This window comes from Corythoichthys intestinalis, chromosome 2, assembly GCF_030265065.1.
Source record: "Corythoichthys intestinalis isolate RoL2023-P3 chromosome 2, ASM3026506v1, whole genome shotgun sequence".
NCBI lineage: Eukaryota > Metazoa > Chordata > Actinopteri > Syngnathiformes > Syngnathidae > Corythoichthys > Corythoichthys intestinalis.
Window position 1 is genome coordinate 17339400 of NC_080396.1, and position 22823 is coordinate 17362222.

General features: G+C 37.1%; 2 protein-coding genes across 2 annotated transcripts in view; one reads left to right on the top strand and one right to left on the bottom strand.

The window, feature by feature from the left end:
• Nucleotides 1-5854, bottom strand: part of LOC130906672 (kinesin-like protein KIF3B) — a 20067-nt gene extending 14213 nt beyond the window's left edge. The window contains exon 1 of the mRNA XM_057821222.1: nt 5829-5854. The gene's annotated coding sequence lies outside the window, so the exon portion shown is untranslated. The remainder of the gene's footprint in view (nt 1-5828) is intronic.
• On the top strand, nt 5598-21035 carry kif3b (kinesin family member 3B). Its single transcript, XM_057821232.1, has 9 exons — nt 5598-5694; nt 6261-7757; nt 8965-9066; nt 9269-9391; nt 10463-10581; nt 16591-16707; nt 18102-18207; nt 18292-18497; nt 19458-21035. The coding sequence occupies exons 2-9, from the start codon at nt 6351-6353 to the stop codon at nt 19561-19563; spliced, it is 2286 nt and encodes a 761-aa protein (XP_057677215.1). The 5' UTR covers nt 5598-5694; nt 6261-6350; the 3' UTR covers nt 19564-21035.
• Nucleotides 21036-22823: the final 1788 nt, after the last annotated feature.

The following is a 22823-nucleotide window of genomic DNA, read 5'->3' on the forward strand; positions in this document are numbered from 1 at the left end:
GCCATTTGAATGCTGCATTTATATTATCTCTCCCACACACACTCGCACAATCAGTCGCTTAGCTTTATTTAGCGCCGTTTAGCTTTGCTTGGATCCGTTTAGCATCGCTTAGCTCCGCTTAGCTATTCGTTAGCTTCACTTCGGTCTCCCACGTTTTTCACGCCACTAAGCTCGCTATTTTTACAGCTCACTTGCTACTTTGCACGTCGGCTATCATTTATTTCGAACACATGAGTGAACGTGCTTTCCATGAGAGCCAAAGTGCAGTAAGGGAGAATTGAAAACAGGCCGCTAATGCCTCTTTTAACTTTTGTTCTTCTTCTTCAAAACGAAAATAAAATACACGACAGCACACCCTGTGGCGAAACAATGCAGTACAGTTCCAATCAGTCATACAATAGCACTCAAGAGCTGGTTAACAGCATTTGCTAACGAAAAAAAAATAAATCTATTAGTGACACCACAAGCAATGACGAAGAATGTTTTTTACGGAGTGTAAAGCTTTTGGTTAGCGGTTTAGCGAACGTACCTCGTAAAGCGTAGCGTAGTAAACGCTATCAGCATTTAACCTCATTGTTTATTTGTGATTAATTATTGTTATTTACATGATTATTTGTACTTTAATAATTTAAGTGTTCCAAAATGGTTTTGTGAATTAATAAGCGTCAACAAAAATTATATTACCATGCGCAATAAATACAAACTTGTTAATAATCACTTAACTATCCAGAACTGCAATAAATAAATATTTGTCTTAAGACCACTCAGTATTGTCCGTCTAAATAAATAAGTTAAATATAACTGGAAAAAACGTCTTAGTCAGAGACCAGGGTATGTCAGAAATAAATAAAAATGGAGCCTTCATTCAGGTACAAAACTACTGCTTTTGTCCACAAGCACAGTTAATCTCAACAAAAAATAAAAACGTTTTACCTTGACTATGATTACCGTATGATTATCTGGGAAAGAAATGTCTGCATAAGCTTCAAATAAAATGTTTTATATTAGTCATGTGGGAAATGAATAAATACATTTTAAATAAATGCAAGTCATCAGCCAATCAAACGTGCGTTTGAGAGGAAAAAATGGAAAAGTCTGAACATAATGAAAATAATTTACTTAATAATGGTAGGGTCCATTCTATCCTTAGAACATATGGGAAGACAATCTAAATTACCAATACAACTGAAATCATCATATAATGCAAATAAGGTTGCACAAAAGCTGGTGTGGCCAATTTGAGCATCCTGAAATGTTCGTAGTGTTATGTCCCTACTGTCCCTATGTAAACCTACACCCTTGGTATGAATGAAAAATGTCACTATAAACTGTAGTTTCGTTGCTCTGCGCTCGATTGTTTCTCCTTAATTTCTTTAAGTCTGCGAACTGTACGATTATTTTCTTTCCTTTTTTACAACCAATACTTTCGATGGCACAACCATAAGCGGAATTTAAGGGGGGGCCAGCTCCCTCCTGGTGGCCGAAGAGTGTCATTGCATGTAATTGACTTTCCTATATATATAAAAGTTGTAAAGCAATAAAACAAACAACAAAAATGAATGAAATGAACAAAAAAGATTTTTATAATGGGTCAAAATGATTTTTCAAACAGATCATGTGATGAGCACCTTAGACGGTCATTTGCTTAGCATATTATTTAAAAAAAAAAAAAAAAAAAAAAAATAGGGGAGGGCAATTTTATTTTTCAAATGATTTTTTTCTTCGAATTTAAAAAAATTTTTTTTTATTGATTGAAGCAACTTTTTGGGGGCTTGAATGCTTTAGACACAAATGTCACACAAAAATGATTGCTAGAATCAAAGAAAACTTTATTCATGAAAAAAATTAAGTGTTCAAATGCAAATATTTGAGTCTCAAATATTTTATTGCATTCAAACTTTTTTCTTTTATTGAATTTTTTCTTTATTTGATTGAAATGATTTTTCTTTTGAAAATATATATTTTTTCGTTGGAAGCAACTTATTTTTGATTGAATAATAAAGACACAAATGTCCTAGCCAAAATGTGGCCCAAACGCAAAACAACAATACTTCAATCAAAAAAGTTGCTTCAACCCCTCCAAAAAAAATGACTTTGATCAAAATAAATAAATAAATAAATAAATAAAGAAAAATAGCTTTCAGATGCATTTTTTTGGGTTTCAAATTTCTTTTTTGCATTCAAACAAATTTTTTTTATTGAAGTGACTTTTATTATTGAAAATATATATTTTGATTGAAGCATTTTGGGATCGAATAATGAAGACACAAATCTACCTCCATATGACTCCACCCAGGGGATACAATTTTTTCATCGGGTAACTACATTGGCACGACACCGGCGGGCGTACCATATTCAATGGATGACGATCTTGGCGAAAAGTATAGCTGTCCTAAGCAGCCGGATTTAGAATTCCCCTCAAGAATGATGGAAAACAAAAAACGGTCATTTTCAACTTATTATTATAAATATTCTTGTAAGTTAATTTTATTGTAGGGCTGTTAAACGATTAAAATTTTTAATCGAGTTAATTAATTAATTAATTAATTAAATTAATTAATTGTAATTAATCGCAATTCAAACAATCTATAAAATATGCCATATTTTTCTGTAAATTATTGTTGGAATGGAAAGATAAGACAAGACGGATATATACATTCAACATACGGTACATAAGTACTGTATTTGTTTATCATAACAATAAATCAACAAGATGGCATTAACATTATTAACATTCTCTTAAAGCGATCCATGGATAGACAGATTTGTAGTTCTTAAAAGATAAATGTTAGTACAAGTTATAGAAATTTTATATTAAAACCCCTCTTAATGTTTTCGTTTTATTAAAATTTGAAAAATTTTCAATCAAAAAATAAACTAGTCGCTCGCCATTGTTGATGTCAATAATTACACCATGCTCACTCATGGTGTAACACATAAAAACAGTTGGACCCAAGCGCCAGCATAGGGCGCCAAACACAAAAAAACAAGTAACAAGCGAACAATAACTGTACTGTCATTTTAATCTGTTTGAGCGGGGCATGTGCGTTAATTGCGTCAAATATTTTAACGTGATTAATTTAAAAAAATAATTACCGCCCGTTAACGCGATAATTTTGACAGCTCTATTTTATTGCTGACACTGCGTTTTGGGGTCATCAACATATTGTGCCCCCCCCCTGCGCTAAAAGTCAAACTCCGCCTATGGGCGTAACTATAATTATCATAGAATATATGCAATTATAAATATGAGAGTTGTGTTTATAGTGTTTGATATTTAAGCATTGTACATTTGAAATTATTTGTCAGTTCAAATTTGTAATTTAAACTCGCTTTTCAAGTATAATTTAAATATATAACTGTAGTTAATATTCTGCTGTTCACCAAATATGATCATTTCTAATTAGAGATGTCCCGATCGATCAGCATCCCAATCGATCGGGTCCGATAACGTCATTTTCAGAGTATCGGAATCGGCAAAAAAATATCGGACATGCCTTTAAAATTTTTTTTATTTATTTATTTTTTTAATTTAATCGTTTTCTAATTGTATTTAACGTTACAGACATAATGTGTAACACTCTTCCAGAGTCTTTAGTTTAAGCTTAAGGTAGGGTTATCAAATTTATCGCGTTAAGGGCGAGAATTAATATTTTTTACATTTATCACGTTACATTATTTAACACAATTAACGCATGCGATGTACGACCCATTCACGCATTGTCGCATTCAATCTATACTGGCGGTTTTACTCATACAGTATATAGCGCTAAAAGGCAGCATAAAATGAGTAGAGTGAATTTTGGCAGCCTTTATTTAAATGGCTAAAGCCTTACAATACCTCTCCCAACAATTAGAATAATCGTGGGAAGCAATGTGGGGAACAAAGGTAGTTGTGGATCTTTTTCTTAACACCCTATGTTGTTTCCCAACGAGGAAAAGATATATCAATTGGTACCACGACGCACAGTCATGGTTGCACTTCCCATCATGCATTTGGGCAGAAGTAAAATGGCTACAGTATCATTTACTGAAAGCTCAACAAATACACTAGATGGCAATATTTAGTCACAATATACAAAGTCACATGTATCCTTTAAGAATTACAAGTCTTTCTATCCATGGATCCCTCTCACAGAAAGAATGTTAATAATGTAAATGCCATCTTGAGGATTGATTGTCATAATCAGGGGTGCACATAAGTGGTCCGCATGCGCGCATGCGTACTGGACGTAGACAAACGCGCTGGCCCTCAATGGCTTCCATACGCTTTTGCGTACTGATGGCTGAACACTGTATTTGCGGCGGACACGAGAAAATACCTTCTCAAAATGTTGAAGAGGCAGGCCACACTGAGTAATTACTTCCCTGTTACCCCACCCCCGTCAAAAGACAGACAGACGATAGAGACGTCACCGGAGCTACCGAAAAAAATGACTTTTGCTGAAAAGTGGCTACAGGAGGTACCATGGCTAGAAGCAAATGATGCTCGCACGGAAATACGGTACAAAATGTGCCGTGAGAATCCCAATGTCGCCGATAAGAGCAGCGCATTTTATGTAGGGTCAAAGAATTTCAGCCATCCAAACTTTGAAAAGCACGAAAAAAACAGAGAGCATGTGGCAATTAAGTAAACTATCGATGTCAAACAGGACCCCACTCGCCCTATGGACAAGTGGCGGAATAAAGGTAATGAACAACGACATGCACTGACAAACGTGTTTTTGCTCGCATTTTACAAAGCTAAACATGCACGTTCAATGAGGTCTTATGAGGAGGACATCCCACTTTTAAAAAGGCTTGGAGTTAATGTGGGAACCGCATAATGCCCTTTATTTTGAATTGGTGCTTTTTATTTCTTTACATTTCACTTCAAAGTAATGGCAATTTTGTTGTGCCAGTTGATGTTAATCAAAGATTAATTGTTAATATAATTAATTTAAGTTAATTGGCTGTAAGTAAAGCTTGTCATAAATTTATCGCATCAGGCGGGTCAGGTCTCCAGCTCAATGAGGACCAAGTCACATCTCCAGGTCCTCCTCTGAGAACCTGGGCAAAAAAATTATGTGCACCCCTGGTCATACTAAACAAATACAGTACTTATGTACTGTATGTTGAATGTATATATTCGTCCGAGTTTTATTCATTTTTTTCTTAATATGATCGGGAAAAATTATCGGGAATGATTGGAATTGAATCGGGAGCAAAAAAAAAAAAAAAAGCAATCGGATCGGGAAATATCGGGATCGGCAGATACTCAAACTAAAACGATCGGGATTGGATCGGGAGCAAAAAAACATGATCGGAACAACCCTATTTCTAATCAAACCTAAGGATTGCTTCAAGTTCCTCCGGTTATGTTTTACCAAAAAAAAGGCAAACCAGCTGATAGACTGGCGAGGTACGGTTGCCACATAAGAATAAAAACGCAGTTCAAAAATCGTTATAAAATACATAAACTGCATCAATACGTATACTTAGCCTTTATCTATGATAACCAAGGATATACAAGTTATTTTGCACACGTTCAATTACCTGAATCTAACTTAGAAAATTAAAATAAATCTTTGTGTCGTTCACAGTTGGGGGATGGAACTGTATGACTTGGCAACTCCAACCCTGACTGTTCTTGCTAACTGAGTAGCGGATTAGCTAATGTTCGGAGCTGTTTTTGCGAAGCAACTTGAGAAAAGGGTACGTATTCTATAAGATAGCAATAAGATAATGATTTTTTTCGATTTCTTTGGTGACATGGCGAACATGCATCCGAACACTCGTACTGAGGTTAAGCAAGCAAAAGCTGCGATAAGACTTGTAGCCTTGGTTACCTGTGTTTGCTGTTGCTTGGTTGGTCTTGTGCTCTCATTGTGGGTTGTAGTTATTTATTTCTTTATTTTTTAAGTCTTTTGACAATTCGTCATCATAATCAACTTTAAACATATACTATAAAGGTACGATTCAGTCGCGTCCGGTGAATGTTATTGGTCTCAAAGCCGAAAAGGGTTTAACATGACCGGATTAATGAAGCTAGCAAGTTTTTTAGTCGTTTAATGGGCCATTTTTTTGTTTAACATTAGTACTTTGTTAGAATGCTGCTATTAAATTGACCGGAATCACGTTTACTGTGATCATTCCTAACGCTTTGTGCACAGTATATAAACGGAACCATAATAAACGCTAATAATGATGAACTGTTGGATATAGCATTTAAAATAACATATTTGATGATCTTTTATTAACAGTTGTATTTTTACCAACAGGTTCTGATTTGGATGTTTCTACTTGGAGGATTTCCCAGACGCCCTGCTTGAAAGACAGGGACATTTGTCTCACGCCGTGTGTGTAATTCTATGGTCCACATCATGTCAAAGAGCAAGAGTTCTGAGACGGTCAAAGTAGTGGTGCGTTGTCGGCCGATGAATGAGAAAGAACTGGCAGCCGCATTTGAGTGTGTGGTGTCAGTCGATGTCAGATTCGGGCAAATTATTGTCAGGAACCCTAGGGAGGCGTCTGCTGGTGAGCTTCCTAAAGTTTTCACATTTGACTCAGTTTATGACAGCAAGTCAAAGCAAATAGATCTATACGATGAAACCTTTCGACCCCTTGTGGATTCAGTTCTGCAAGGATTCAATGGCACTATCTTTGCATACGGGCAAACGGGCACAGGAAAAACATACACCATGGAGGGTGTTAAAAATGATCCGGAAAGGAGAGGAGTCATCCCAAACTCTTTTGACCATATCTTCACTCACATTTCAAGATCTCAGAATCAGCAGTACTTGGTGCGAGCATCATATCTGGAGATTTATCAAGAGGAGATCCGAGATTTACTTTCCAAGGACCAAACACGCCGTTTAGAGTTGAGAGAGAGGCCGGACACTGGCGTTTATGTAAAAGATCTATCGTCATTTGTCACCAAAAGTGTACGGGAAATTGAAAATGTCATGAATGTGGGGAATCAGAATCGATCAGTTGGCTCTACCAACATGAATGAACACAGCTCTCGCTCTCATGCCATCTTTGTTATCACTGTTGAATGCAGTGAATTGGGGGTGGATGGAGAAAACCATATACGAGTTGGAAAACTCAATCTGGTGGATCTAGCTGGCAGTGAAAGGCAGACCAAAACGGGGGCTCAGGGGGAGAGACTGAAAGAAGCGACGAAAATCAACCTTTCACTTTCTGCTTTAGGGAATGTCATATCAGCTCTAGTAGATGGCAGAAGCAGCCACATCCCTTATAGAGATTCCAAACTGACCCGACTTTTACAGGACTCTCTTGGTGGTAATGCCCGCACAGTCATGGTCGCCAATATTGGCCCCGCATCTTACAACGTGGAAGAGACTTTAACAACACTGCGTTACTCTAACAGAGCCAAGAACATCAAAAATAAACCCCGTGTCAACGAGGACCCTAAAGATGCTTTGCTTAGAAAGTTTCAAGAGGAAATCGCGAGACTGAAAGCACAACTGGAGAAGCGTACAGGAAAGAAAAACAAGAAGCGGCAAAAGCGAGGGGCTGGAGATTGTAGTAACGGTCGAGGTGAAGATAGCGAGAATGATGACGAAGTGGAGGAAAGCAAAGGAGATTACTGGAGAGAGCAGAAAGACAAGCTGGAAAGAGAGAGGAAAGCAATCATGGAGGATCACAGCCTGGTTGCAGAAGAGAAAGCTCAACTCCTTAAGGAAAAGGAGAAGAAAATGGAAGATCTAAAGAAGGAGCAGGAAGCAGGGGATTTGTTGGCAGCCAAAGTTAAGGTGAAATCATTTGAACTATTATTTGGATTAATAATATCAGAGCTTTTGAAAATTGTAACAGTTCAAAGTCTGTGGCGGAAAACACTCAGGTGACTTGAAGTTCCGCTTTGAGACCCCAAATTTGGCCAAATTTGAAAATTGTCCGATATGCATGTGTGATACAACATTGGAAAGCTTAAAATCTCCATTTTCTGGGGGAAGAAAATTTTTGAGCAGGAGGGCATTTTAAAAAAAAAAAAAAAAAAAAAGTTTTTTAAAGAGCAAAACCCTATCTGGAGGCGACAGCAGAATTACAGACGCCATGACTTTAAGGAGATACTATCGCGTACTTACCTTGTTTCGATCTGAAAATTCCATGTAGCATGTATCACTGAGTGTCAAGACACATGTGTGAATGCCCACAGCTGAATTTTTGGGGGATTTTATCGGTGAAACATGCCAATATAACAAGGGTCGCGATGCAGAAATCGCAGACTTCAAGGAGTGGTCCAGATTTTCTTTTTCATATATTTACCCCTTTAAATATTTTTTTTTTCAATTTTTCTTTGTTTGGATCGATTATTTATCATCTAACATATTGAAAAAAATGCGATGGTAACAAAAAATTCCAATTAAGCGATAGTTATCATATCTGTGCCTTTTTTACAGACGCCGTTTTTTTCCATTGTGACGTCATTTGTTTAAAAGTTTAAAATATGCGATTTTTTAAAGTCTTTTTATTTTTTTTTATGAAATATTAAACATCAATTAATGATTCTAAGCTAAAAATGACAGGCATTTTAAATAATAAAATTAATTACCTTAGTTTTATGGCTGGGTTAAAACAGAAGCAGTTGCGCGACGTCTGTAAACGGGGGTTTTCAGGGTAAAACGGACAAATTAAAAATAGTTCGGGGGCTTAATGCGCCATGAATCTGCTATTGGCAGCATATAGACATATAGTTCTCTCAAACACAACAGTTGTTTTGGCTTAAAATACAGCAGTTTCTTTTAGAGAGGAGTGCAAGAGCAGAAACTGCTTTTTCAGTCTTGTCTGTGTTTTCCGCTCTGTGCATAATAGCAAATCTGGATTGAAGTTGCTCCTGTTAAAAAACCACTAGCTGAGCGCATTTGTTATGGTCAAATTCAATTTCCTGCTTAAGAATGTACTGTATGTCTTCAAGTGTCATGTGATTTTGTTTTTTTTTCTCCTTATACAATTTTCTAGGCAATGGAAAGTAAACTATTAGTTGGAGGAAAGAACATTGTCGATCACACCAATGAACAACAGAAGATGCTGGAGCTGAGAAGACAAGAAATTGCTGAACAGGTATTAAACCGAAAATATTTTAAATTAAAATGACTGCTATCTTCTACTTCCACGAGGGATTCTTGAAAAGCTTAAAGATTAGTCATTTGAGTGATGGTTGTGGGGATGTAAAGTTTCCGCCCGGCGCACACAAAATACAAGTTAAAGTAGGGGTTGAATCATTTTGAATGGAACTCTGAACAATATGGTTTTATGTTTGTAGAAACGAAAAGAACGAGAGATGCAACAGCAAATGGATTGTCGAGATGAGGAGACTCTGGAGCTGAAGGAGACGTATAGTTCTTTGCAACAGGAAGTCGACATTAAAACCAAGAAACTGAAAAAGGTTGCAACTCCGGCATTGGCTGTAGTGATGAATTTCACGCTTTTTTTGTTATTCTGGTAGAAGACAATGCCCTTTTTTTTTTACTTAACTACTTAATATATAAGGTGTGACAGAGAAAGTTGACTGGCAGTCACATCCATGACTCAATGCCAACTGTAAATGACATTGTGCAACTTCTCGCTAATGTGCTATAATTGACTTATCGCATCCTGTGCTTCTTATTCTGGCTTTTGTGTCGCACACTTATGGTGTGTTTAGTTACACAATCGAGGTGGCACAAAACAACAAATAGAGAAGAACCCGACCAGAAGTCCCAAACAAGACGATGAGGCTTTTATAAGCTCAAATATGTCAGATTAAGACTATGTAGTGTTTGGGATATTTTGCTCGGCCAATTTAAGCCTTTCAGGGACAGTGGTCATCTATTCAAAAGTTGACATTCATGACCTTTAACTCTTGATAGAGAGGGTGACTACTTATTTGTGTTATTTGGTCATTAAAAAAAAGCTAATATTATTATTATTATTTTTTAATTCGTCATTGTTTTTCTTTTTAAATTATTTTATATGATTGTCAATAAATTGATACAAGTTCATAAATGCTATATTAATGAAACAGAAATAAAATCAGAAATAACGTTCTGGTTACGGCTTAAGTTTTTTTTTTCTCATAGTATTTAACTTGCTGCATGGCATTGATGGTGCCAGACGTCCAATTGATTTTGACTGCAAACGTTAATTCGCCCCTCCCAGTCAAATGGATTGGATGTCTAGCGCCGTCAGTGGCAGCCAATGAGCTCAATGAGTGCCCTGGTAAGAGTTAAAAAAAAAAAAAAAAAAAAAAAGTTTCATGCATGGAAGGTTTAAGCAGGGATCTTAAACGGATATGTAATCAATTTGTGCCACCTCCAATTTTGTGCAAATAGCTTGAATAACCACACAAAAGTAGAGAATAACACGATGTTAAGCAATACTGTCTACTACAAAAATGAAGAATAATTATATTTACCCACTTTGAAAAGTCATTGGTATATGAGTAACTTATTTCCCTGTTTGTCTGTCCTCTTTCTAGTTGTTTGCCAAACTGCAGGCAGTGAAGGGAGAAATCAATGACATCCAGGAAGCGCACATTAATGAGCGCCAGGAATTGGAACAGACACAGAATGAGCTCACACGGGACCTTAAACTCAAGTATGAAGTCTCAGCATGACAACACTGACATGATGGCATTATAGTTCGTGCCAGAATATATCCCTGATATATATAGCCGATAGGTTTATTTCATTGATGAAAAATCCGACATTTTAACTAGGAATTTCCACAGGGAAGTATTAACTCATTGGCTGCCACTGATGGCGATAGATATCCAAAACATTTAGACTGGGAGGGTTGAAAGAATTGGATAGGATGTCTATTGCCATGAATAGCATTGAAACATGATCATATAATCCCCTGTATATAAATAAATGTGTATATATATTTTTTTTCAGTGGGGCAAATAAGTATTTAGTCAACCACTAATTGTGCAAGTTCTCCCACTTGAAAATATTAAGAGACGCCTGTAATTGTCAACATGAGTAAACCTCAACCATGAGAGACATAATGTGGGAAAAAAACCAAAGAAAATCATATTGTTTGATTTTTAAAGAGTTTATTTGCAAATCATGGTGGAAAATAAGTATTTGGTCGATACCAAAAGTTCATCTCAATACTTTGTTATGTACCCTTTGTTGGCAATAACGGAGGCCAAACATTTTCTGTAACTCTTCACAAGCTTTTCACACACTGTTGCTGGTATTTTGGCCTATTCCTCCATGCAGATCTCCTCTAGAGCAGTGATGTTTTGGGGCTGTCGTTGGGCAACACGGACTTTCGACTCCCTCCTCACCCCGTGGTGTCAAAATGATAACAAGAACGGTGAGCAAAAATCTTACAACCACACGGGGGACCTAATGAATGACCTACAGAGAGCTGGGACCACAGTAACAAAGGCTACTATCAGTAAAACAATGCGCTGCCAGGGCCTCAAATCCTGCACTGCCAGACGTGTCCCCCTGCTGAAGAAAGTAAACGTCCAGGCCCGTCTGCAGTTCGCTAGAGAGCATTTGGATGATCCAGAAGAGGACTGGGAGAATGTGTTATGGTCAAATGAAACCAAAATGGAACTATTTGTAGAAACACAGGTTCTTGTGTTTGGAAGAAAAAGAATACTGAATTGCACCATACCCACTGTGAAGCATGGGGGTGGAAACATCATGCTTTGGGGCTGTTTTTCTGCAAAGGGACCAGGACGACTGATCTGTCTCCTTCCATCAGCAAGGGCATTGAAGATGAGACGTGGCTGGGTCTTTCAGCATGACAATGATCCCAAACACACAGCCAGGGCAACAAAGGAGTGGCTTCGTAAGAAGCATTTCAAGGTCCTGGAGTGGCCTAGCCAGTCTCCAGATCTCAACCCCATAGAAAATTTGTGGAGGGAGTTGAAAGTCCGTATTGCCCAACGACAGCCCCAAAACATCACTGCTCTAGAGGAGATGTACATGGAGGAATGGGCTAAAATACCAGCAACAGTGTGTGGAAAAGCTTCTGAAGAGTTACAGAAAACGTTTGGCCTCCGTTATTGCCAACAAAGGGTACATTAACAAAGTATTGAGATGAACTTTTGGTATTGACCAAATACTTATTTTCCACCATGATTTGCAAATATATTCTTTAAAAGTCAAACAATGCGATTTTCTGTTTTTTTTTTTTTCCACATTCTGTCTCTCATGGTTGAGGTCTACCCATGTTGACAATTACAGGCCTCTCTAATATTTTCAAGTGGGAGAACTTGCACAATTGGTGGTTGACTAAATACTTATTTGCCTCACTGTGTATATATATATATATATATATATATATATATATATATATATAAATTAACGGCCGTTAATTAATGGGTTTTCCCATTGGCAGTGTATCAAATACTTGTTCTCCCCACTGTATATATACATATATATATATATATATATATATATATATATATGTATGTATATACAGTACAGTGCCTTGCAAAAGTATTCGGCCCCCTTGAACCTTGCAACCTTTCGTCACATTTCAGGCTTCAAACATAAAGATATAAAATTTTAATTTTTTGTCAAGAATCAACAACAAGTGGGACACAATTGTGGAGTGGAACAAAATTTATTGGATAATTTAAACTTTTTTAACAAATAAAAAACTGAAAAGTGGGGCGTGCAATATTATTCGGCCCCCTTGCGTTAATACTTTAATACCACCTTTTGCTCCAATTACAGCTGCAAGTCGCTTGGGGTATGTTTCTATCAGTTTTGCACATCGGGAGACTGACATTCTTGCCCATTCTTCCTTGCAAAACAGCTCGAGCTCAGTGAGGTTGGATGGAGAGTGTTTGTGAACAGCAGTCTTCAGCTCTTTCCACAGATTCTCGATTGGATTCAGGTCTGGACTTTGACTTGGCCATTCTAACACCTGGATACGTTTATTTTTGAACCATTCCATTGTAGATTTGGCTTTATGTGTTGGATCATTGTCCTGTTGGAAGATAAATCTCCGTCCCAGTCTCAGGTCTTGTGCAGATACCAACAGGTTTTTCTTCCAGAATGTTCCTGTATTTGGCTGCATCCATCTTCCCGTCAATTTTAACCATCTTCCCTGTCCCTGCTGAAGAAAAGCAGGCCCAAACCATGATGCTGCCACCACCATGTTTGACAGTGGGGATGGTGTGTTCAGGGTGATGAGCTGTGTTGCTTTTACGCCAAACATATCGTTTTGCATTGTGGCCAAAAAGTTCAATTTTGGTCTCATCTGACCAGAGCACCTTCTTCCACATGTTTGGTGTGTCTCCCAGGTGGCTTGTGGCAAACTTTAAACGAGACTTTTTATGGATATCTTTGAGAAATGGCTTTCTTCTTGCCACTCTTCCATAAAGGCCAGATTTGTGCAGTGTACGACTGATTGTTGTCCTATGGACAGACTCTCCCACCTCAGCTGTAGATCTCTGCAGTTCATCCAGAGTGATCATGGGCCTCTTGGCTGCATCTCTGATCAGTTTTCTCCTTGTTTGAGAAGAAAGTTTGGAAGGACGGCCGGGTCTTGGTAGATTTGCAGTGGTCTGATGCTCCTTCCATTTCAATATGACGGCTTGCACAATGCTCCTTGAGATGTTTAAAGCTTGGGAAATCTTTTTGTATCCAAATCCGGCTTTAAACTTCTCCACAACAGTATCTCGGACCTGCCTGGTGTGTTCCTTGGTTTTCATAATGCTCTCTGCACTTTAAACAGAACCCTGAGACTATCACAGAGCAGGTGCATTCATACGGAGACTTGATTACACACAGGTGGATTCTATTTATCATCATCGGTCATTTAGGACAACATTGGATCATTTAGAGATCCTCACTGAACTTCTGGAGTGAGTTTGCTGCACTGAAAGTAAAGGGGCCGAATAATATTGCACGCCCCACTTTTCAGTTTTTTATTTGTTAAAAAAGTTTAAATTATCCAATAAATGTTGTTCCACTTGACGATTGTGTCCCACTTGTTGTTGATTCTTGACAAAAAAATTAAATTTCATATCTTTATGTTTGAAGCCTGAAATGTGGCGAAAGGTTGCAAGATTCAAGGGGGCCGAATACTTTTGCAAGGCACTGTATATACTCATATGTATGTGTGTATATATATATATATATATATATATATATATGTATATGTGTGTGTATGTATGTATGTATGTATATATATGTGTATGTACGTATGTATGTATATACAGTATATACTCATATGTATGTGTATATATATATATATATACAGTATATACTCATATGTATGTATGCATATATATATACAGTATATATATATACAGTATATACACACACATACAGTGTACGTAAATATAATATGCATGCGCAAACACACATATTACTGAAACTTTGCAGAACAAAGAGAAAACATCCAGTGACAGCAAAAAAGACAAGGAAATCACCACCAATATGGCTCAATTATCTCATTGGATGACTCAACTTTTTAAAAACGAATTAATGTGAAACAAAATACCTAATCCTAATTGTATGCATCCTTTTTTTGCTGTACAACTGATAAGCAAAAAAATGGGATTTTTGATTTTTTTTTTTTTTACATGGGCTATAAATTATAGGCCAAGGGTTCATTTCTCAAAGCTTCATGTGTACAACCTACTGGCTAAGTATATAATATGTCAGTTGTCTCTCAACCACGCATGTGATTCGTTGATTTTTGTTGTCTGTTGCAAAGGAGTTAATTTACAAAATATTGTCTGACAAAATCCTCTCTGTACATAGATTATCATATATATAATGTAGTGTGTGTTTGGAAAATTATCCACCAAGTGGTATGATCATAATATGGCAGGTTATGCAATGTTTTTCTCAAAAGGGAATGAGCGTAATCAGAAAGAGGACAGTTAAAATGCTTGTGTAACTTGAAAAGCGGCACAGGTTATTCTTGTGTAACTTGGACTTTGTTGTAGACCAGTGGTGTCCAAACTATTCCATATAGGGCCGCAGTGGGTGCGGGTTTTTGTTCAAACCCATCATGAGGACAACCTTTTACCAATCTGGTGTCTCACAAGTGTAGTCAATTGTTTGCAGTCAGGTGCTGCTTGTTTTAGCACAAACTTCATTGGTTAAACTGTCTGCTCAATTGGTAGGAACAAAAACCAGGACCCACAGTGGCCCTTGAGGACAGGTTTGGACACCCATGTTGTAGACCATGGGGGGGATTTTCATTTATTTTTATTCAAAAACAAAGGTTTTGCCACACAGAAGTCCTCTTTCTTGCTGGCTCCATCCTATCAATTGCTGTTCTACTGCTGCTGCTGCTGCTACTACTACTACTCTCCTCACTCTTATACCTTTCCCTCTCCCTAACTCTCCAAACTACATCCAAACTGTCCAAACTCTCATCCGATCGCAATTCTCCTTCAAACACCTACATTTTGAATGTAGCCTGAGGTGTTTATATACTATAGCCAGCTTGTCAAACCATGCACCAAAATTTAAACCAGTTCCTGAAGCCGTCACGTGGCACAGCTGGTGAAGCGGGTCTCTGTACGCAGTTCGCGGAAACGTCCATTCATTACTTGACACACTTCGGAGGCTCGGCGCACCTCGTTACATCACTAGCGATAATGTTAGGAAAGCTTGATTGAAATTTTGGGGCGGTGGGATTGGATGAGCTTTTTTTTCCTCCTTAATACATTTCAGAGGTATCTGGATCGAAATTTGGTGTCACTTGATCCCAGATGTGGGTAGTAACATGTTACATGTACTCCGTTACATTTACTTGAGTAACTTTTTGGGAAAAATGTATTTTTAAGAGTAGTTTTACTAAGTCCATACTTTGTACTTTTACTTGAGTAGATTTGTGGGGAAAAAAAAACACTACACTTACCCCGCTACTTTGGGCTACACAAGAGCCGTTACATTTTTCCTCTTTATTGTACAAATGAGATTTTTTTTGCTAGCGATGCTATTGCTATTACCAAAAATAGCGCTACTAATTTCTCCAATGAGACTTCGCAACAATAATCATATGACTTCATTCCACCAATCAGACGCAAGCTTGCCGTTCTATGATCACGAAAGCCTGTTCAATCATGAGTCTTTAAAGCACCGTAACAAATGAAGTATTTGACATGGAGCGCTGCCCTCAACACGAATCAAAATGCTGATTTAAAACTGTCTCCCCAGTATCATTATAACAACAGTTCATATAGATAAGTTTGCTGAGAGAAAAAAAATACCATTGTTTAAATTAAAAGAAAAAAAATCAAAACAAAAATAAGAAGTTACACAAAATGTTACTCAATGCTTGAGTATTCTTTTCACTGGATACTTTTTTACTTGTACTTGAGTACATTTTTTTGGATGACTACTTTTACTAGTTATACGAGTAATATTATGAAGCAGTAATTTACCCACCTCTGCTTGATCCTCAATATCAGGTGACTCGGACTCGCTTGCAAAAAATGTCATTGTGACATCCCTAGTGTTAACCATTACATGTAGGGGACTAATAAAAAATGCTTAACATTTGTTGTGATTACAAAGAAAAAGTAGCTTCAGCACTGCTGTTGTATTTATTTACCTTTTCTCATGCAACTTCAACTTTCTCATTGTCTTTGTCTTATGATTTCTCTTTTAGGCATCTTATCATTGAGAATTTCATTCCATTAGAAGAGAAGAGTAAAATAGTCAACAGGGCTTTCTTTGATGAGGAGGATGAATACTGGAAGATGAGGCCCATCACACTTATTGAGGAGTGAGTTGCTCAGTCTTGATATTTTTTTCAGTATTTTTCTATGTCCACTGTTACACACACCATGCGTGTGTATGTTTCTCAAGAAAAAAAAAAAAAAAAAAAAAAAAACAAATCGCTGGGAACATAATACACAGATGTAAAAAAAGAAAAGAAAAAAAAGACCAAAGGTCCACTATCGAGAAGAGACTTGACTTCTCTCAAAAAATGACTTAATAGAGACCAAGTGGGCTTTACAGTTGAGTTAATAAACACCCGTAACCACTAAACAAGGAAAAAAGATTTCTTTTTCTTGAGTATGTTTAGTAAATTGGGCACTCAAGGCAAGACCCAATCTGTATTAGGATTATTGATTGACATGGTTACGAGAGCCACTACAGACGATATGTTGTTTATTGTTATTGCAGTGATCTACAACTGCACTAGTAGCGTAAAGAGATAAAAATTTGCGGTAGTACAACCATAATACTTCTCTGTCAGTACAAATCTGAGATTGGTCATAATGTTATAGCAGGTTGGTGTGTGAAATACTGCTATACACATTCCATACATCCAAGTTAAAATGTGAGATAAAGATAAATGATTTTATGATATTACATCCAAAAATCCAACCAGTTCAGGGTGTACCCTACCATCTGCCCGTTGTTAGCTGGGATAGGCTCCAGCACCTCTGCGACCCTCGTGAGGAACAGCGGCATGAAAAATGAATGAATGAATGACATCCAAAAATACATGAAAACCTATACAGTGGTACCTCAAGATACGAAATCAATTTGCACCGGAATGGCTTTTGTATCTTTTTTTTTTCGTGTAATGAATCGTGCTTTTCATGTAAATCGCCTAATTCATTCCAAGTTATACTAAAACACCTCATTCAATGTGATGTTATGTCCTCTGATTGTCTGTCTTTATTTTCTAATGCTTTGTTGCCACCTAATGGCGCTTAGTTTGTTAGTCAGCTCTTTCTACAGACGTTGTCACATGACTACTTGAGCTCCTAGCAAACACTAGTGCTAAAAGATGAGCTAACTTGGGCAGCCATTGCTTGCTATTTCATCCGGCTGTTTGTGCCTTGATAAATCATTGCTTGTAAGTTATACTTTTCTTTCGTTTCATACAGATGAGCATTGTGTAGCACATTATGGTGTGTATATGTTGTGATTATTTACATAATTTTTGTTTTACTGTGAGCTGAAATGATCTATTACAGTACGTAACATCTATGTATGTTGAATTTTTTTTTTTTAATATGAACCGAAAAAACCTAAAAAGTACCATAAAATGATTTTTTTGTTTGTTTGTGCACAGAAGCTTTCGTATCTTGAGGCGCCACTGTTTTTGTTTTTCTCAATATATTGTCTCACTTTTAAGTGTGCTCTCTGTTTGCTTGCATTTAGTAATCATCAGATGATGAGCAGGCCTCAATCTGCCATCGGGTTTAGACGGCCTCTGAGTAACCATGCTCGGACGGCCATGAAGGACCGTCCTGACCTGAGATACAAAGTAGGTTGAAATACTCATTGAATTGAGAATACTTTCCTTAAATTGTGAGTCTTGGCATCTTTTTTTTTTCATCCCTCCCCCCAGGCTGAGAATGTTCTGTTGCTTGGCATGGATATGCCTTCTCGGACCACCAAAGACTATGAGCGACCAGTTATTGCTCCAAAGGTAGCAGCAGCTCTGGAGGATGCGCTTAAGAATGAGGACGATCTTCAAGTGGATGCCTCTGGATTTAATAGTAGTTTTGCACCTCTAGCTAGTGCTAGTGGAAGCCTCAGGAAACCAAAGTCTGCGTAAGTTTCGCATACACATTTTTATCCCATTTCATTGAAATACAGTGGTACCTCTACATACGATCGCTTCGACACACGAACTTTTCGACATCCGACGTAAAATTTGACTCGCCATTTGTTTCTACATCCGACGACATGCTCGAAATACGACGACAATGGCAGCACCGCAGACGAATGCACGGAGGATTTTCTTGTGTGACAAATCAACACAGGTTTCAGAAAAGGTTGGTACAGGTGGTGAAACAAGGAAAAAGTTGATGCTTACCTTCGAAATGAAGATGCAAATGACAGAAAAATATGAGCGTGGGGTGGGCATCCGTGAAATGGCTCAACAATACATCTCCACGGTCCTCCTCCGACCATCGTTCGCCAGTCTTTATAAATTAAGCTGACAATTCTTATTGTCTCCAAAGAAATCGCCAGCTTCGCCACGTTTTCATCATTTCTTTCACAACTTATTCAACACAAAACGCCTGCTGTCTGCAGCAAGTGATGGTGTTTTCAAGAGAACATTCAAAGTGAAAGTGAAACTCAAGCTCACCGGTCCGTCTCTGGCACGTGAGCCCCGCGGTGCGTTCAGGTACACAAAAAAACGTCCGCCTTATTAGAACCCGATTCGTTACACTATTACTGGAATTATCATTATTCTTTTTATTACATTATTCCAATTTTGATTTATAATTTATTTGTTTTGCTACGTGTAATTGCCATTTGTAATAGCACCAGCAGTATTTTTTAAGGATTTAGTGCAGGTTTTTGGGCTGTGGAACGAATTAATGGAATTATAATGTATTCCTATGGGAAAATCCTGCTCGACATACGACCATTTCGACTTACAAACAAGGTCCTGGAACGGATTAACTTCGTATGTAGAGGTACCACTGTATGTTCATAATGAGTATATTATGACTGTTACAAAGAATTCTATTAGTTGAATTGTCTTTGTTTTTTGTCATCCAGTCGACCAAGAACAGCCAAGCAATCGAACACTTGGACCTCTTCATTCAGTCTGCACAATCCAGCATCCCCAATTTACCCACAATCCCGTGGACTGGTGCCCAAGTGAAAGCTGCCATCTATGCACAACCCGTGCACCTTTCTAAGCTGAAACTATACTCCGAACTGAGACAAGAATGCTTTCTGTTTTGCAACTGTATGGAATTTGCAAAAGAAAATGTAAGGATTAATGCTGCTTTGTAGCGATAATAGAAGCACCATTTGATACTATCAAGTGCTTCTCATCTTTGACTGAATTTAAAGCACTTTCATTATGAGTGCAACACCTGCCTTTGATGGCAATGAGTTCATTTTTACAAACCATACACAAATCAGCTACACATACTAAACACAACAGGTTCCTCAGAAGAACATTGTTTGAAAACTCCTGTACTCACCAAGCCACCGGATGTAAAATGCACTTTTTGAGAGTGGGCACACTTATCTAGTTACACAGCAAGCTGTGATGCACTTGAGAGTGAACTTGTGTTAGAGCACTTTTTTTGTGAGCTGTATTGCCACAGAATCGTAGCTTTTCCTGACCACGTCTTTCTGTTGACAATTCAATATTTCTACTCAAGACCACTATTTCAGGCACTAATATGGCCATGCAGATCGAAAGTTTCAAATTCAGCTATGTCCTTGTTTTTGCTTCCATTGGCTTGCAGGAAAAATTGTTCACTCGCTGCTTAATATCTCAGCCTACCAAAAGCTGCTATGTAATGAGATTAACATTTTTACCTGTCTGAATTTATTTGGCCATGGCTGTTTGGGTTTAAATTCAAACATGAACTGTAGCGCTCATCATGTTATGCTATTTTCTATGTGGTTTTTCAAGATAGATGCCCTGAATTCAAGTTTAAATGACTGATAGGAGTAGCCAAGATAAAGCAAACACTGAGCTAAGATTTGTCTGCTCGACAGCGGAGGCGGTTTCTTTTGTAAAAAAAAAAAATCTATATATTACAATTAATGTCAGAAGAAATTGTGAAGACTGCTGTTTCTTTTAAGTTAATGATTCCACACTTTTAATATTTCGCCACACATTCCAACAGAGCTGGTAGAAGTAACTTTTGGAACGGTCAGCTAGAGATTGTAATGTAGTTGATGTATAAAGATGGAGAGGATGTAATCATTTTGAGGTTAGCTTGCTGCAAGTCTTGTCACTTTACTAATACTGTATACAAAAACCCAGGTAAAGTTTTTTTGTATTTGTTCAGAATGTTGGAGAGTCATAAAAGTTACTAGTGAATAAGTTGTCTGAGTAGTTTCCATAATTTTATGTTCGATCATGCTCATTTTACAGAATCATGAATGCCTTATAGTTTCATTTAAAACGGTGTTTCTAGTTTTTAAAGAACACAAGTTGTTCAAATCAATTTCTTACATCTTTGAAATGTACCCATGTCCTGCATCATCACATGATTTAACCCAGGGGTCCCCAAACTACGGCCCGCGGGCGGGATATGGCCCGCCTCCACATTTGGTCCGGCCCCTTGAACAAAAAAAAAAAAAAAATTTTCCCCCCCTCAATAGTGTTATTTATTTCCTGGCTTTTTTTCTTTGGAGAACCCAGAGAGGGTTATTTGGTTATTAGCGATTTAATTAATAGTGTTTTATTATTATTTATTATACTATAATTAGGGCTGTCAAACGATTAAAAATTTTAATCGAGTTAATTACAGCTTAAAAATTAATTAATCGTAATTAATCGCAGTTCAAACCATCTATAAAATATGCCATATTCTGTAAATTATTGTTGGAATGGAAAGATAAGATGGATATATACATTCAACATACGGTACATAAGGACTGTATTTGTTTATTATAACAATAAATCAACAAGATGGCATTAACATTATGAACATTCTGTTAAAGCGATCCATGGATAGAAAGACTTGTAGTTCTTAAAAGAAAATTGTTAGTACAATTTATAGAAATTTTATATTAAAACCCCTCTTAATGTTTTCGTTTTAATGAAATTTGTAAAATTTTCAATCAAAAAATAAACTAGTAGCCCACCATTGTTGATGTCAATAATTACTTACACAATGCTCATGGGCGCTGAAGCCTATAAAATCAGTCGCACCCAAGCGCCAGCAGAGGGCGGCAAATCTCCATAAAACACAATTAACAAGTGAGCGTTTCACTGTACCGTCATTTAAATCTGTCTGAGCAGGACATCTGCGTTAATTGCGTCAAATATTTTAACGTGATTAATTTTAAAAATTAACGCCCGTAACGCGTTAATTTTGACAGCCCTAATTATAATTTATTATTAGGGCAGTGAAATGATTAAAAATTTTAATCGAGTTAATCACAGCTTAAAAATGAATCTTAATTAATCGCAATTCAAACCATCTATAAAATATGCCGTATTTTTCTGTAAATTATTGTTGGAATGGAAAAATAAGAAAGAAGATGGATATATTTATTCAACATACAGTACATAAGTACTGTATTTGTTTATTATAACAATAAATCAACAAGATAGCAATAACATTAATTGTTAAAGCGATCCATGGATAGAAAGACGTTCTTAAAAGATAAATGTTAGTACAAGTTATAGAAATTGTATATTAAAACCCCTCTTAATGTTTTCATTTTAATAAAATTTGTAAAACTTTCAATTAAAAAATAAACTAGTAGCTTGCCATTGATGTCAATATTTACACAATGGTGCTGAAACCCATAAAATAAGGCGCACCCAAGCGCCAGCAGAGGGCGACAAAACACCCCAAAACACAAGTAACAAGCTCACATGACACTGTGCTGTCATTTTAATCTGTTTGAGCGGGGCATATGCATTAAATGCGTCAAATATTTTAACGTGATTAATTTAAAAAAATTATTACCGCCCATTAACGCGATAATTTTGACAGCCGTATATATTGTATTATATTGTTATTATTACTATTTTTTATTTACTTTTGTTCTGTGATGAATCCAGAAAGGGTTATTTGATTGTGGCTTTCTGAAAAACAATACATTTTTACATTCAGGCACTCCTGCAATCGTCACACCTTTTCTGTTGCAAACTGACCCCGGCCCCTCAACAGAGAAGGGAAAAGTTATATGGCCCTCACAGGAAAAAGTTTGGGGACCCCTGACTGAACCTTTTTAAGCCTAGAGCACATGTATCAAACCTTTTACTGGAACAAGCAGCACTTGACTGCAATCAAAGGTGAAATCTCTTGTTTGGTTAAAATGAAAACTGGCACCCACTACAGCCTGATGTGAAATCAGCTTGACACTCGTGACCTACGGGATCAGCGTCGATCACGTTAAGCTTTAATCACAGTTTGAAATTTTGGCTATAGCAATATTTTG